At 51.9% G+C, this 17109-nt stretch overlaps 2 protein-coding genes across 3 annotated transcripts; both read left to right on the top strand.

The window, feature by feature from the left end:
* Window positions 1–242: 242 nt before the first annotated feature.
* Window positions 243–4128, top strand: YOD1 (YOD1 deubiquitinase). Its single transcript, XM_041422556.1, has 2 exons — window positions 243–489; window positions 1010–4128. The coding sequence occupies exons 1-2, from the start codon at window positions 282–284 to the stop codon at window positions 1714–1716; spliced, it is 915 nt and encodes a 304-aa protein (XP_041278490.1). The 5' UTR covers window positions 243–281; the 3' UTR covers window positions 1717–4128.
* Window positions 4129–7902: 3774 nt separating this feature from the next.
* CUNH1orf116 (chromosome unknown C1orf116 homolog) lies at window positions 7903–16021 on the top strand. Of its 2 annotated transcripts, XM_041422697.1 has the most exons (4): window positions 7903–8110; window positions 10849–10978; window positions 13006–13168; window positions 14143–16021. In XM_041422697.1, exons 2-4 carry the CDS (start codon window positions 10892–10894, stop codon window positions 15276–15278), a joined length of 1386 nt encoding a protein of 461 aa, XP_041278631.1. In that variant the 5' UTR covers window positions 7903–8110; window positions 10849–10891; the 3' UTR covers window positions 15279–16021. The 2 variants fall into 2 exon arrangements, with proteins under 2 accessions (XP_041278631.1, XP_041278632.1); XM_041422698.1 differs by lacking the exon at window positions 7903–8110 and having other exon boundaries at window positions 10614–10978.
* The last annotated feature ends 1088 nt before the right edge of the window (window positions 16022–17109 follow it).

Genomic DNA, 17109 nt, shown 5'->3' with positions numbered 1-17109 from the left:
GCAGGAGTTGTCCGGCTGCTTGCAAATTAAGTGGGCGGAGCCACCTCCTACATGCAAATCAGCGTGCTGTACCGATGACACGGGCGCGGCGCCCGGCTCTATGCAAATGAACCGCGCGCTATGCAAATGAGCGGGCGCCGCTCGCGCTCCGCCCCGCCCGCACTCTGATTGGCCGCCCGCTCGGGGGTGGGGGGGGGCGGGATCGGCGTGCTCTCGCGAGAGCGGGGTGGGCACGGCCGGAAGCGGAAGCGGCGGCGGCCGGTGCGGCGGCGGCCCCGAGGATGCTGCGGCTGCGCTGCAAGGCCCGGAGCGGCTCGCACGCGCTGCCGGGGCTGTCGCCGCACTCCCGCCTCCGCGACATGCAGGCCGCGCTCGCCGCGCTCACCGGAGTGCCCGCGCCCGCTCAGCGCCTCCTGCACGGCTTCCCGCCGCGCAGCCTCGACCTCAGCGACGGCGAGCGGCGGCTCGGCGAGCTCGGCATCCACTCGGGTGAGGGCCCCGCGGGGAGGAGGGCGGCGGGCGGCGCTCTGCGGGCTCTGCCGCCCCGCCGGCCGCAACTGCGTTAATTAAAGAGGCCGTGGCACACACGCCCCTCATCAGCCGGCGGTCGGGCCGGTTCCTGCTCCCGGGGGAGGCGTCAGCGCCCGGCTCGGCAGCGCTGCGAGCGCCGCCGGTGCTTTGGCTGCGTCCCGGGGGTGCCGAGGGAGAAGCGCGCGGGGCTGGAGGGGACGGGGTCCGGGCCACGCCAGGTGAGTCCCGCGGGGACCGTTGTGGTGCCAGCGGCTGTTGGCCGGGGCTGTTTCCCGGCGGGATACCGAGCTGGGGGAAACGGGCGGACGGAGCTTGGAGCAGCCATGGCAGGGGTGGGACCGGGTGATGTTTAAGAGCCCAGACCATTCCGTGATTCTCTGCCGTGACCTTCAGCAATGACAGCACGGCCGTGTTGTTGTGTTGGAGGAGCAGCAGCAGCTTTAATTCTCCCCTTTGTGTCCCTCCTCCCCTCTGGCAGGCGACACTCTCATAGTGGAAGAGGACACCTCCAAACCCGAGCCCGGCTCGCCGGTGGTGGCCAAAAAAGCGATGTCCCAGCCTGTGAGGGAAGCCGTGCCTGTGCTGGCCAGGAGGGTGGTGCCAGCAGACAATTCCTGCCTGTTCACCAGCGTGTTCTACGTGGTGGAGGGCGGCGTGTACGACCCGGGCTGCGCCCCGGAGATGCGCAACCTCATCGCCCAGATCGTGGCCAGCGACCCCGAGTCGTACTGCGAGGCCGTGCTGGGCAAAACCAACAGGGAATACTGTGACTGGATCCGCAGGGAGGAGACCTGGGGAGGAGCCATCGAGGTGTCCATCCTCTCCAAGTTCTACCAGTGCGAGATCTGCGTGGTGGACACGCAGACCGTGCGCATCGACCGCTTCGGCGAGGACGCGGGCTACAGCAAGCGCGTGCTGCTGATCTACGACGGCATCCACTACGACCCCCTGGAGCGCCGCCTGCCCGGCTCCGACCTTCCTCCCCAGACCATCTTCCCCGGCAGCGATGACGTGGTGCTGGCCCAGGCGCTGGAGCTGGCGGACGAAGCCCGCAGGAAGAGGCAGTTCACGGACGTGAATCGCTTCGCCCTGCGCTGCATGGTGTGCCAGAAGGGACTGACGGGGCAGCTGGAGGCCAGGGAGCACGCCAGGGAGACTGGACACACCAACTTCGGGGAGGTGTGAGCTCAGCAGCAGTAGGAGGGTGCCATCGACTACCTCAGCGCTCCGGAATCAGATTCTGGAGTCCCAGATAAGCTGTTTGTAATGATAAAATTCCGTTCGCAGAGCTTGAGAAGCGAATTAACTTCATGGTGGCCAACGCGCAGGTTTGGGAGTAGGGGATGGGGAATAGGGATGGCACTTGGGCTGGTGGTGGACAGTGGCAGCCACACCTTGATTTCATCACCTTCTGTGCGTGTGTGTGTGTGTGATCTGAGCAGACAGACACAGCCAGGCTTGTCCAACACTGCTGTAAAATCCACCTCTGAGGTGCTGAATGTACATTTTCAGGGTAACTCAATGAATCTGAGGCTTTGGGAAACACACACGTCAGCATCACGCTGAGAATTGGGCTCTGCACATATGTGCAGCTCTCAGAGGGGAAACTGCTCGTGTGGTGCATGATTGGTAGTGGAAATACCAAATACAATATCAAAATACAGTTTAGTGGAAAAAGGATCTCTGAGCTGCCCTACACCATCAGGAATAGACTGTGTAGTTTGTGTGCAGAGAACTTTAGGGAAAGCAATGGCCTCTAAGCTTTAAGGTAGCCTTTAAATTAATGAGTAGATGGATAAGTGTTGAATAAAACTTATTAATCCTCCGTAGGTAGTTTTTAGTTGCTTGAAAAATAACTCTGAACCCCCTGGTGTTTACACTGCATCAGAGCATAAGCATGTTTCCTGGAATACTTGGGATTCTTCTTCATAATAGCATTGGAATTTCCTGCAAGAGGGAAGTGAGTAGTTAGGGAAGTGACTTAATTTGCATCTGTTAAATACATTGAATATTTTACTTGAGTAGAGCCAATCACGGCCATGGTGTTACTAAGCTGTTCCAGTTTCCAAATACTGTGAATGAGCACTTTAAGGTTGAGTTCTCACTCTTTGCTGGTAAAATGTTTTGCCCTCTGAAGGCCAGAGCCAGAAGGGAGGCTTGAAATTCCATCTGCTTTCTGCCTTAATGTGTTTGATTTGTCACCACTGACTGTGGAGTAGCAAGACTTTCATTGTGATAATGAAATATCACAGCTGAATATTCACATGAAAATAAGCTGGGGAAAGTGCCCCACTCCTTGGACTGTTGAGAATCAGGGAAGGATGAAATTGGTTTAATTGGAATATTTTACCTCACAGTGGGGTTGTGAAGCTTAACAGCAGGTGCTTTTGAGGGCTTTTAAAAGGTGCTGTAAAGGTGCATATTACTGAAGGGGATTTATGTTGTTTTGTTGGTTTTTTTTTTCTTTGAAATGCCTGCAACATATCCTTGTTTCTTGAATTTTAAAATATCCTTTGCCTGCCATTCTTCTGTTGCTGTTTTGAGTGACCTTCCTTGCACTTTTAGACTGGGGAACAAGAAGGGGCATCCTCGGACTGAGGCAGAAATAAACCCACTTTGCACGTGGGTTTAACCTAAAACCCAGTTTGAAAGGGCTCTGTTCCCTCAGGCACCTGACCAAACTGGTGCAGCAACACCACCTTTTCTGCAAAAATCATATTTCTAGTTCTCAGCAGAGACTCCCAGTTGGATCTTGAAATACAGGAGGGTTTTATTGAAGAAAGAACGTAATTACTTAAGTGCTTTGCTGAATTAAGGCATGAATAATTAAACAGCCTAGGATCACCCAGAGCACTGTGGACCTGGGTTTGTTTTTAATTCAGTATTAAAACACACATTAGCACTGCTGGGAGTTCCCTATGGAAAGCCACTCAGCTTCCAGTGTTAAACCCCACTCTGCTTTTAGCCTGTCATTAGGAAAAGAAGATTAAACCCCCCCCAAAACCCAACATTAAACCCAGCCCTGTAGAAGCTGATGCTTAAAAACCTCCAGAAATACCAGACAGTTCAAAGGAACTTGAAGATTACACTGTGTTATAACTACTTGAGCTGAAATACTGGCTAGGAACGAGACCAAGAGACTGGCAAGCCCCAGGTGTGCTCTCAGCTCTGCCAGGGAAGCAGGGACGTGCCTGGGACAAGGAGCTGATCCTCCCCTTTGCCATCTGTCACATGGACACAATACCTACCTCAGAGAGGTGCACCAGGTGTCTTTGAAACACAAGTGGAAGATCCATATTTATTGTCTGCCTTGACTTTGGGGAGCAACCCTTAGATTTTAGCTTTGTGTCCTGGATGGATTTCTCAAAGTGTGTGAAACCTTTTCCTTTTCTTTTTTTTTTTTTCCTGGTATTTCTCAGTTGCAGTATTGGAAAAATGAGCTTTATTTAATCCAGAGTGTTGAGCTTTGCTGGATCATGTTTGCATTGGGAATCTGCTACCAGAGAATCAGTTCCCTTAGAGGGAGACGTGTCACTATCACTGCTTGGATGTTCTCTTTTGTTGCCTAGAAAATAAAATCTCTTTGGATAAAAAAGATACACCTGTAATTCGTGGTTGTAAAACTTGATATTGTTACAGGATGACAAACAACAACTCCTTGATTGCAAGGATTTCTCCTTACTCTTCTAAACTTTCCCAAACAAAAAGTGTTTCCATTATTTAAAACGTAAAGTCTGGATAGATTTAAAGTACAACTATTTTCCTTTTTAAAAAATTCTTATTAGAGTGTTTTTTAGTATGTTTTAACTAGGATTTTCCTGCTCTTAATGACACAGTCACGGAATTATCCCAAAAATGGCATCCTTTTAGTGTTGGGTGAACTCTGAATATCAGAAAGGGATGAGATGAGCTTCAAGGTCATTTCCAAGCCAAACCACTCTGGGATCCTCTGAAATGTGGTACCTGAGATACCAAGGCTCAGCTGTAAAGAGAGTTTTGCATCCCTCCAGAATCTTTTATGCATTGAAATACACAATTTATTAGGCTGACTTTACAAACATTTCTGTCCAGTATTACACAGATCTCTTCCATGGATGCAATAGAAAGAGCAGTCTGGGGAGAAAATCAGTAATAACTGGAATTTCTGAAGGACAAACCTAATTCTCAAGTTTGAGCAAACTCCTATCAAAAGAGCAGTTTCTGGGGAGAGCACTGAGAAAAGGAACATCCTGTTCCACCGTACATCTCAAATCAGCACCTTTCCCTGAGCACAGTCACAGGGGGGCCATTGTGACACTTTGGGGACAGTGTCCTGTGCCCATCCTGCTCTCCTGGAGAATATCCCAGCTCTGGAACTGGGATCTGTTCTGGGGCAGCCACCCCCAGTGAGGCTGAAACCTCTGTGACCCCGCAGTGTTGGGTTTGCCCTTCTCCTCTGGGGAGGGGCTGGGGCTGAAGAGGAGAGCAGGAGGAGGAGAACAAGGAGAGCAGGAGGAGGAGAACAAGGAGAGCAGAAGGAGGAGAACAAGGAGAGCAGAAGTTCTCTGCTGCTGCCTGGGGCACAGAGAGCCCGGAGCTGGGGGAGGTTCTGAGCAATCAGACTGACACACCGGTGCTGAATCATCTCTGTGTGGCTGATTTCACTGCAGAACCCACCCATGGGCCAGCCCTGGCAGCCTCTCCCTGCCAAGGAAACTCTCCAGAAGAGGAACTAAAAAGTTGTCAGCTTGCTGTTTGGAAAATTGCAGCTGCCATGCAATTAAATGTCTGCTTGCATTTTAAATCAAACTTTGCAGCCAGCTTTAAAACTGCCGTCAGGTTTGCTCCAAATAAAATTCCTTCAAATTGGGTGAAATCACTCCTGCTGTTCCAGCTGTGTGAGCACCAACTCCCCCCTGAAACAGGAATACAACAGAGGAGTTAACAAAATCAGGCTGTCCAAGATCCCACCGCCCTTGTCTATTATGTTTAATTAAAGTTTTGAGGAAAATGTTGGGGAACTATTAGAGCTTGAGAGCTGCCTTCTCACTTCTGGTGTTAATGGTAAGCAAGCCGTGGGAACACTTCAGCTCCCTTCTCCAGCCCCTTTCTGTGAAACAGAGATAATAAATAAATACTATATAAATAATATATAATAAATATTTAATAAATAAATAGAACCTTCTTTGATCATAGGAAGGTTTAATGAGTGCTGTGTAGCAGGAGGCATTAACTACATGCTATTTTCCATAACTGATTTGTCAGCACACAGGCTGTGCCTGCAATTTGGGTGAAGGAAAGTGCCCAAGAGTCCCACAGAGTCAAAAAAACCTCCTTACCTTGACAGGAATCTTATCAGTGACGCCGTGTGGATGCTTTTCCTTCAGGGCCGGGCCTGAGTCACTTGTGCCCTCGTGTTTAGGAACAGGGTGAGGCTCAGCAGGGCCATGAAGCTGCCAAAGTCCTTCCAGGGCACTGGGAAGTTTTCTCTGCATCATTTGACTCTTTGCATATCCTTCATGCCATCTGTGTGAAATCACACCTTATTTTGGGTTGCAGCTATTTATATTTGTTGGAGGGAGAGGAATGTGGAAAAAGAACAGGTTCTTTCTGGGCTCCTGATTCAGAGGAGCTGGAGATTTCTCCAGGTGGATCCTGACACTTTCCTGACCCACACGGGGCTGCAGGCAGCCAGCTCTGCCTGTTGGACTGCCCAGACTGGAGCCCTGCTGCTGTCAGGACACCCCTGCCCGCGCTGCTGCTCGCTCACACCCTGCTGGCAGTGCAAGAACAAAATTACCCCAGCTTTGGTCGCCTCCCTCTCTCAGAGCAGCCTCAGCACCGGGCACAACTCGACAAAACCCGCACAGCTCTAAAGCTTCCACTTCAAATTAAAATGAATTCATTAATTTACAGTCAAACCCACTTCATTCATTAATACCACGTTTAAACTCTGTCGATGCTGTGCCATCCAGCACAGCTCCTGAAGCGCTGGCACCAATCCTGCCCTCAGTCCCTGGTTGTGACAAGGCTCCAGCAGCTCTGGCTGCATCTCCATCCCTCACCTGCTGCAGGCCAGCGTGGGACAGCAGGGAGGGCTGGGGCTGCCTGGGGCTCTCAGCAGCCTCTGCTTTGTTGATTTGCTCTCCAGCACATGTTCCCTTCTGGAGCAGCACTTGGCTGGGCTCAGCATTGCCAGTGGGAGCCTCTGGCTCATCTGCTCTCTCTCCATCTTCCCCTGCCTTTAATTATCTGATGTTTCCACTTCCCTGTTCTGTGGAGCAGGGAACATGTGTGGCAACAAATCCTTTTGCTAAAAATACCAATTAAAAAAAAAAAAATCATTGGAGCGTGGAAATGTGAATGAATCCGGCAGCTGTGTCAGCCCTGGAAATTTCCTGCAGGGTGTTTGTAGATTTGCAGTGAGCAGCACCTTGTCAAGCAGGTACAAATCCATGCTGTGTGGGGAATGGCCAAAGCATTGTTGATCAGCAGGAAAAGCTCCAATTTTAACAACAGTGCCCAAAGTCAGAGTAAGAAGGAGGCTCTGCTGTTCTCTGCCTGCCCCTGCAGCTCCACCCGGGCTGGGGGTCGGTGTCACCCTGCACAGGGTGGGGACACCCGGGCCCCTCTTTGAGGAGGCAGCAGAGGTGGCACCAGGGGCTCAGGGCAGGAGATGCTGCTGGAGAAATGCCCCAGCAGAGGTTCTGAGAAGGTGCCAGTGTGAGGACGAGCCTGATGGGCACCTTGGGGGGCTTCAGCTTTCACCAGAGCCCCAGGAGCTGCCTGGGGAAGGAGTCCCCAGTGCAGGGAAGGAGCTTGCAGGGGGTTTTGGTGCCAACTGGGGCAAAAGCAGCTGCAGGTCGGGACAGGCAGAGGAGCCTCAGAGCTGCCCAGACCTGGGCACCCCTTCCTGCAGCACGTAAATAAATCTGTGCCGAAGCTTCCCTCCCAAAACACTTTCTGCCTGATTTTACAACCTCCTTCCTTTGCAAGCAGCAAACTTTTGGCCTCTGGGAAGCCGTGGTGAAATGCAAGTAGCAACCTGTCGCAGGCCAGGCTGTTTGCAGAGCCGAGCTGCGGCATCCCGGACAAACCACCCGAGAGCAGAAACCTGCTGGGGTGACGCGCTCCTGGAATAATTATCGTGTGCAAGGCTGGGCTCAGGGCTCCGCTGTCAGCGAGCAGCTATGCTGCAGAACAGGATGTCGGATTAAGGAGTCTGCGGCCAAAGCCGTGCCCAGGACAGCAGGGGACAGCAGGGAAGTGAAGGAGCTGGGTGGCACCGAGCAGAGCTGCCCGCAGCTGCCAGCTCACACCCAGCGCTCCGGGGCACGGCACCGAGCGGGTTTGGGGGCTCAGCCACGCCGGGACCGGGCAGGAAAGGTGCCTGGCAGGATGAATTGCGCTCGTCCTGGCTGCAGGTGAGGGGCCAGGGATCACCTGCCGAGCACCCACCTGGGCAGCGCAGCCTTATCTGCAGCGGAGAGGAGTTAATGTGTAACCCGGCTGTGTTTGGTTAGCCCAGAAAAGCAAAGAAGTCCTGGGATAGGCACGGCCGGGACGAGGAATTGGGCAGCACGCAACAACGGACAGCCTGGTAAAACAACGAAATAGATTTAACAGTAATTTCTGTTCCTGCTTGCTCTGTGCTCTCTGTGCTTTTCCTGCTGGGTGGGCTGGGGGGCTCCGGGTGCCTGCAGGGCTCTGCTTTGCAAGGGTGAAATGTGGTGGGGGATTCACCAGCGAAGCTGGACCAGGTGGTTTGGAAGCGGTGGTGGTGGGAGGAAAGCTGGGGAAACCTGTGCTCGGGACAGCAAACAGCTCAGGGAAGCTGCTGGGGCGCTTCATTTACCTGTTGAGATAGGAGGAAATTCAGATCTGCCCCCGACCCCTTCCCCCTGAGCTGGGATCCATCCCCTGGGCTGCTCAGAGCTGGGATGGTGCCTGCAGAGGGGGGTTTGCTTGGGGCTGTGTTTGGGGCTGGCCAGGACAAAGCCTTTCCCAGGCAGGAGGGGTCTGGCTGCTGTGCCCCAGACAGCAAAACCGAGGTGTTCTAAGCCGGGATGAAGAGCTTGGAGTGGTGCTGGTTGGAAAGTAGCCTCTTCTCTAAGCAATTAGCATTAATTGCTACCCGGCTCCTCTTTGATGGCTCCGTGGGCTTTTAAAGGACAGTTATGGCAACGGCCACAAGAGCTGAGGGATCTGACTTTTGGATTTTGGTAAAAAATAACTTCTTCCAAATGTGTTTTTAGTTGGGGAAGAGAGCTACACCACTGAAACCCAGCTATAAAACAGCTTTTTGAGTACTGTGTCTTTTAAATCAAATGCTCAGTCACGTTTTTAGTTTGTGGCTGTTACCACAAAGAAGGAACTAAAATCCTTCTGAATCATTAAAACTGGGGGTTTCAACACTGATTTTTCCCCTTTCCTGAGCTGGATGAGTGTGCTGGAGCCGTAATCACATCAGAGAACCAATGGGCAGGAAAAGGAACTTCTTGTTTCGGTGCAGATCCTCTGCAGTGCCCGGCGGGCTCGGGCTGGACTTTGCCTCCCATGAGCTGGGGCTCGCTGGGTGCCAAAGCCTTGGCAGCTGCTTGAGGTCCCTGCAAATGCTGGTTTTGAATGAGAGAAAATTATTTCTTTAGTGGGCTGGTGGTGGGGAGCATCCTCACGGAGAAAATGCCTCCCTGCTGGCCCCAGGCAGCTGCACTCTCAAGTTCCAGCAAGGCTTTCACTTCCCCAGGAGGGTTTTGCTGTCTGAAATTTGGGAGGGAGGCAGCCAGGAGCAGCACAACAACCATGGCCAAGCCTCCTGCGGCTGAGGAGTTGATGTAAACCTAGAGATCTGTATCTCTAGTTTTGATATAAATCTAAATTTCACGTTGTGGATGTTCCCAGTGCACAGCAAAACCCTGCAGAGGCCTGAAGTCCCCCAAGTTCAGCTCTGCTTCCTGACAACTCAAATCCCTCGCTATGAAGAGATCTGAATTCAAAGAATCCAGGGAACTGCTGTTCCAGAGCCACCACTTACTTCAATGTCACTTAAGCAGTAAATAATGCAAAGCTGAGACTGAAATATTGAACTCCTCCTGCATGGAAGGATTAGGCCTGTCAGGGCGTGGGTGTTGAAATCTGATTTTTGCGGCGTATTCCAATTACAAAGGAATTCTTTCAGGGTCTAAGGCTCTGAACAAGCAGCCAGTTCTGCTCACTTATCGCTGGATCTAATTCCCTGATCCTGCTACAAGGGGAAAAAAAAGCAGCAGTGTGTTCCTGCCTGCAGGTTACAGCACAAAGGGCTCCTCTGTCTCCCGAGGAGCAAATCCTCTCGCGTGGTTCCGTGTGTCTTGCAGGGGCTGTTGGTGTTTGTTTTGCTGCTCCGTGTGTCTTGCAGGGGGTGTTGGTGTTTGTTTTGCTGCTCCCTCTCGCCCCCACAGCCCAGTTCCCTCCCCAAGAACAGGGTGGTGCCAGGAATTCCCTCCCCAAGAACAGGAGACTCATTGGTGGTGCCAGGAATTTTGGAAGCTCGGTGCTTTGCATCCCTTCTGTGGGTGCTCAGCAGAGCTCAGGGCAGGGATAACTGTCCCCTCTGCCACCCTGTCCCAGTGTGGGAAACCCAAATCCAGGCTGTTTGTGGGGCAGCTGCTGCCACGCCGGGCTCCCACTGGTGATGGGAGGTCTGGGCTGCATCAGGGGGACGCTGCTGTGAGCAGAGGGGACATTGGGGTGCTGCTCGAACCCCCCTGGGCACAGCCCCAGCCTGCCCTGCTCCCCACAGGCTGTGCCAAACACACCCAGGCGTGCCCCAAAGGCCTGGGGACACCTCCCTGGGGACACCTCCCTGGGGACACCTCCCCAGGGCCCCCAAGGAAGGGTGGCAGAGGCAGCTCTGTGCCAGGAGGAAGCTCCTGACAGAGCAAGGATGTGAGTAACCAGCAGCATTTTGGGCCAGCACGTTCACAAGTTCAAGCTGCAGGGCTGGCACAGGGTGTGGCAGAGGAAAGAGGTCCCATGAGTCGGGGCTGGGGCTGTGCTGGGATTTCTAAGCCAGGCTTACAGCTTTTCTTGTGCCTTACCCGCCCCTCCGAGGTGAGCAGAGAGCCACTAACACGAGCTGGCTGTGCAGAGATTACCCCATTCCCAATTATTTTGAGGAAAACTTCAAGGATGATTTTTAAAAGTCCAGCTGTGCCTTCTCCTGGAGACAGCAGCTGAAGATGGAGCACAATTCCTCCATCCAGCAGCTTCAGAGCCTGCCTGCCCTCCCTCCCAGCGCGTTTGAGTCACCCCTGGGGGAAGCTCACAACTTAATGCTTTTCCTTTCTCCTGCTCCAGCCGGGATATTCCCGCCGTGCCAGCCTCCAGGGCAGCCCAGGCTATGCCTAGGAAGGAGCTGGGGATGGCTGGCTACAACTCTGGCAGCTGTGACAGCATGGTCAGCACGGCCTCCAACCACTCACAGCGGGTGAGTAACCCTGGGTGCCCAGCCCAGCTCGCCCCTCCGGGCTGGGGAAGGATTTTGGGCAGATTTCAGCCCAAATCTGCTCTCTGTTGGTGCTTTGGGGGCAGCTGGAGGCCCTGGGACAGCAGCAGGAACAGGTGGATTCCTGAATTCCTGCTCCAGAGCACTCCCAGCCTTCCCACCCTGCCACGTGTGTGGGGAGCCCTTGGTGCTGCAGGGGCTGCTCTGGGCCAGGACAGATCCCTGGAGAGGGGAACCCTGGAGAGGGGATCCTGTCCCTGGAGAGGGGATCCTGTCCCTGGAGAGGGGATCCCTGCCGAGGAGAGCCGGACCCTGGAGAGGGGATCCTGTCCCTGGAGAGGGGAACCCTGGAGAGGGGATCCTGTCCCTGGAGAGGGGAACCCTGGAGAGGGGATCCTGTCCCTGGAGAGGGGAACCCTGGAGAGGGGATCCTGTCCCTGGAGAGGGGAACCCTGGAGAGGGGATCCTCTCCCTGCAGAGGGGATCCTGTCCCTGGAGGGGGGATCCTTGGAGGGGGGGTCCTGTCCCTGGAGAGGCTCCTGTGCTGGCAGGGGTGCAGGGGTCAGAGCAGTTGGGGAACTGGGTCACACTGGCTCCAAGCAGTGACAGCACCTGCAGGAGACAGCGTGCTGAGCTCCTCCTGCCCGGCACCAGATGAATGCCCAGTTAAGGCAGGGATGAGTTTGGATCATGGGTGTAGATGTGTAATTTTTCACTATCTGTCCATTAAAGCCTGTTTGTCTCCCAACACTGATCCCAAGATTGATGGGCTAATTACATCCTGCCTGGCTTGGAGCATAATTGATACGTGTGAGAGCAGCTCAGCCCTGGCAGCTTTTCCATTTGATGTATTGCAAACCAGAACCAAACCCTCTGAGTTTAATGGGGATGGAAGAACTGGTTGTGATACTGCATGGTAAAAGATTTGGATAAGGTGTCTCTGCAAAACAACTCCACCTGGGATAATTCCTGCCCCGTGCTTGTTGATCTGATGCACATTCCATCCTGTCCTGTGCCTCATTTTGTTCATGACAGATTGCAGGAATCACCCTGATATCTGATATTGCAGTAACATCTCCTGGTGCTCAAAATACAACAAAAATTAAACAACTCAGGCTCAGGAATGGATGGGAGAGCAAGGAGAGTTCATCACCTGCACAGAACCCTTCAGTGTTGTGGTGTTTTCTGAGGTTCAGCATTGCTGAGCAGTGCAGGTGTCTGTACCTACAGATTTGTTACCCATCTGCTCACATTTCAGTTAAAAAACTGAAAGTTAGAGGCCAAGTTCCCAAGTTCAGAATCATCCACCTTCTGACCCACAGAGGAGTCTAATATAAAAAAGGCTTTAAGTATTTTTCTTATTTTTAGAGTTTGGCTAGTTTTGTGGAGCTGTAAATGCTCATCATTAAACAGCCACTGGCCAAGCAGCTGTCACAGGCTCTCTAAACCCCCTGGAAATTAAATATGAATATATAAAATATTAAAATAATATCTATTATATTAAAACATATATAATATTTATATATATATGTATATAAAGTTATATATATGTGTAACATAATGGAAACCTCTCATATATAGTAAAAAGTAAAACTCTCTTATATATATATTTATATACACATATATATTATAAATATATACATATATTTATAGATTTTATATGTATATATAATATATACATATATATTTATATTTATATATTAATATTTACTATATATACTACATATCTTTTTTATTTGTATATATATGTAGTACAAAGTAAACCTCTCATATATATTTCTATATATTTCTACATATATTTATATACACATATATATTATAAATATATACATATATTTATAGATTTTATATGTATATATAATATATACATATATATTTATATACACTATGTATATGCACTACATATATATTTATATATGTATATATAATTAAAAAAAACCCCCATATATATGTAGTATAAAATAAACCTCTTTTTCTTACTTGCTCTGCTTTATCTTCTTTTTTTCCAGAGTGACAACAGCTATGACTATTTATCTGTGGAAGAGAAAGAGTGTTTGATGTTCCTGGAGGAAACCATTGGCTCCCTGGATGCAGAGGGAGACAGTGGGGTGTCCACGGATGACACCGACTACGGGGAGCCCTCCAAGCCCAGGAAAGGCCTTGTGCCCCGGGGTAAGCTGGAAACCCTTCTGCAGATAGGATTTTAATATAAAACATAAAAATCTATCTATTTCTTCCTCAAAATACTTTCATACAGGCTTTATTCTCAAGTAGATATATGTACTATACACATCTTATCTAGACATGAATATTTTGCAGAATTTTTTGATAGCACAACTCAATGGCTTCGAAATTCAGCAATATATAAATATCTTGCAGGGATCCTGCTCAGTGTCAGTAACCACATAGAATAACAAGGCCCAAATAATCCAATTTCCCCAGCACTGATGGATCAGAGTGTGGGGGTACAAGTTGTTGGTTTCTCTGGGTCTGGATTGAAGGCATTTGAGATGATAGTTCATGTTCAGACTCAGGTGTTTATTGTTTCTTATCAGTAAAACAGTCTCACTGCTGTGAGTTCTGCAGCTTTTCCTTAGAAGTCACAAAATGGCCAAAAATCTCTTGTTACGAGGTCTTTTAAGGCTAAACTATCCAATTAAGTCCTGACATCCAGATTATTTTCCCTTTTAACCCAACAACTGATCCCACAGAGCCCGCAATGCAGACTTTTCTGCCCAATTACAAAATGCCACCCAAACCCAAGAAGGAGAAGGAAGAAGCAGCATGAAGAAGAAACCCAGGACAGCACCCTGTGCCCTTCATCTTGCTTCCATCCACAACATACTAAAAATCCCCAAACCTCAATTTCTTACCAAGTCATGCACCTACACCACTTTCTAGAATCTATTTCACACTTTTGTGGATTCTGGTCTATCTTGAAGTCTAGGAAACTTTCTCCATGAATGAGGGTCAAAGTCAGTGCTGCCCTGGGGGTCAGGGCACCCCAGAGCAGACAGAGAAATATTCCCTGTGCCCTGGGTTTCCACATCAGAGGAGTTGGGGGAGCCCTGGGAGCCTGTGCTGGCCCACAAGGGCTGAGGGGTGTTCTGTGTCCAGAGAATGACTCCAGCTCCCTCTCTTCCCAGATTTGGGGAACAGGACTCCCCCTGCAAGCAGAGATCAGCAGCGTGGGGCTGAACAGAGGAGTGGTAAGAGCATCTCTGCCCCGTCCAGCTCGGCCCCAGCAGCTGCTCCAGGCCCAGGTTATTCCAGCCTTCCCAGGAACATCCCTGCAGCCAATGGAGCTTCTGGCAGCAAAGGAGGTGTCCACACGGTGCCAGCAGGTAAACCTGCCCAGGAGGTGCCCAGGGAGGGCAGGCTGGACCATGCCAGCGCCGGAAGCCACACCAAGTCCGTGATTATCCAACCTCCAGACCCCTTCCAGGAGGACCTGGAGTGGTCACGCAGCCATCGCTCAGATGCCAAGAGGGAGGCGGCCAAGGAGACCAAGATTCGGACTTCCTGGGGCCACCTGGAGAAATGCACCCTGGAAGAGGCCCCTCAGGACCCCGATGCCAAGCGTGGGCCTCCAACCGCCCCCAAACCGCGCAAATTGCCACCAAACATCATCCTGAAAACCAGCAGGAGCAGCCCCGTGCCGGAGCACAACCAGAAGGTAAAAGCAGCACCTCCACCCCCAGCCAGCTCCCAGCCCAGCCCTGCCAGCGACAGCACTGCTGAGAAGGGGAATTCAGGCCACCTCGACCCCAAGGAGAAGGAGAAAGCCCGAAGGGAGGCCCTGGAGAAGCTGGGACTGTCCCAGGACAGGAGGGAGCCCAGCGCCCACCTCCATCCCCACCCTGGGGAGCCACCACTCCCCATCCCTGGGCAGCCTGGGGAGGGCTCCGTGCCGGGGATCCGCCAGATCCCCTTCAAATCCAACACCCTGGAGCGCTCTGGGGTGGGGCTGGGCAGCTCCATGGGCAGCGCCAAGGAGCAGAACGGGCGCAGCAGCTCCCTGGGCAAGATGTCCTTCATCGAGCGCCTGGCGCCCAGCTTCCTCCGCAGCCGCGCCCGGCCCGCCTCCCTGGCGGCAGGGAAGGACTTTGGCGGCCTGAAGGAGCAGGAGGAGAAGGACAAGAGCAGCAAGAGGAGATCCCACCCTCTGCCCAGCTTCCCCAGGCCGCCGCGCTCCGCCGTCAGCGTCAAGATCTCGCCCAAAGGCGCGGCCGACGAGAACCGGCGCGAGGCGCTCAAGAAGTTGGGGCTGCTGAAGGAATAGCTCGTGGGGCTGGTGGAGAAGGGGATTTTCACCCCAAATCCAGCGGCCTGCACTGCCTTGGGCATGAGAATCTGCTGCCAGCTCCTGCCCCAGCGGCTCGGGAGAGCTTCACACCAAATAAAGGAAGGCGGCCTGTACAGAATATTTTGTATATAGCAGATGTACATGAGCTATTTATACCAAGCATCTCTCAGCGTGGATGGGCTGTGTTCTCCTGCAAGGGCTTTACTGCATTTGGGGATTCATCAAAACAGGGAAGCCGTGGAATTCGGGGTTTGGCTTGTTTTCAGAGGGGTTGCCTGTGGATAAAGCGTCTCTGGGAAGAACTGCTGGACTTTGCTGCTCCTTTAGGACTTTTTGGGTTTTTTTAAATTAATTTTATCACAACCTCTGAGGCCTGAGCACTCACCTGCCATGTGAAAGTGCCTTGCAAAACCATCACTGCCTGCTGGGTGGGCTGGAGGGCTGCCCACACATCCACTGCCTCCCTGCCACACTCTGCTCTCCCACCCGGCCCTGACCACCTGTATCCACCTGGAAGAGGCTTGAACTGCAGGAGGACACAGCTGAGGAGGCCAGAGGCTGTGCTGGTGTCAGATCCAGAAGTGCTGCCCAAAATGGGGCAGAGGCAAGGCTGGGTCAGCTCCAGCTCATCCTTTCCGAGCTGTCCTGGCACCTCTGAGGCCCAGCTGATGCTGCCAACACCTTGCTGCTCACCTTGGGGAACAGAGGTGGCTGATGTCCCTAATAAACCTGTGTGTGATCAGACAGTGCCATGTGGTACAGATTTATGTCACAGTCAGGTAAATAAAAAATGCCCCTAAATAGTGGGGTTTAAAACAAAGAGTTCTGAGAGAAAGGATGAGCCAGGTCAGGTCTGTCCCACCTAGAAAATGGAATTATTTGATCAGCACAGGCAAAGTCTTCCCATGGAGCAACCTGGGATGGTGGAAGGTGGCCCTGCATGTGACAAGGGGAGGAACAAGGAGAGCTTTAAGGTCCCTTCCAACCCAAAGTGTTCCATGGTTCTGTAATTGCCAGCTCTCCCTGCAGGCACAAAGAGGGAAGATGGAATTCCTGCCAGCCCCAGAGGTTCCCCCAGCCCCAGCTGCTCGGGCTGGGCACTTCCACCTGCAAATGTTTGACTTTAAAGGGAGCAAGAGCACTGTGAGGGGAGGAGGGGGAGACAAAAGGGTCAGCCAAGCCCCTGCCTGGGTTAAAGCTGTGTTTTCATCCCTGTGCTCCTCTCCTCTGACCATTGTTTACTGCTCTGTCTGACTGCTCAGCACCTGCATGGTGCAAGCCCCAAGGGAAACCTCACCTTGTTCATCTAATGAGAAAGGAGGAGAGCATTAAGGATTCTCTCCAAGCACTTTTGCCCTGAAACAGAACCTAAACATCTCTTAAAACCAGGTTGTTTTGGAAACAAAAGGCTTCTCTTCCAATCCTTGGCTTTAGTCAGAGCCATTGTGTGCTGGTGTCATGAAGGCTGAGTTTTGTTCAGATTTCCAAGGAGAACTCTCACTCCCAAAGATCCCTTACCAGTCTGTGACGTGGTGATGCTCACAAACAGGAGCTGGTATGAAGTGGGAACAAAAGAGAACAAATTAAAGCAACAGCCAGAGAGCAGCAGGGTCATTCCTCTGGGCATGAGCTCCACATTTCTGTGCCTTCCCTGGAGCTGCCAGATGCTCTGGGCTGAATCACTCACCACAGGCAAGCCCCATTCCACGAGCTGCTTAATCCTGCCAGGGGAATATGGAATTTTACCTGCTGGATCTGTTTGTAGCCCTTTGAAACTGAGCTGTTTGTGCCCCAGGGCTGGGGCCTT

Source organism: Onychostruthus taczanowskii, unplaced genomic scaffold, assembly GCF_017590055.1.
Source record: "Onychostruthus taczanowskii isolate IOZ18803 unplaced genomic scaffold, ASM1759005v1 scaffold74, whole genome shotgun sequence".
NCBI lineage: Eukaryota > Metazoa > Chordata > Aves > Passeriformes > Passeridae > Onychostruthus > Onychostruthus taczanowskii.
The sequence above is the reverse complement of the archived record's forward strand: the minus strand, read 5'-3'. Positions and strand labels throughout refer to the sequence as shown.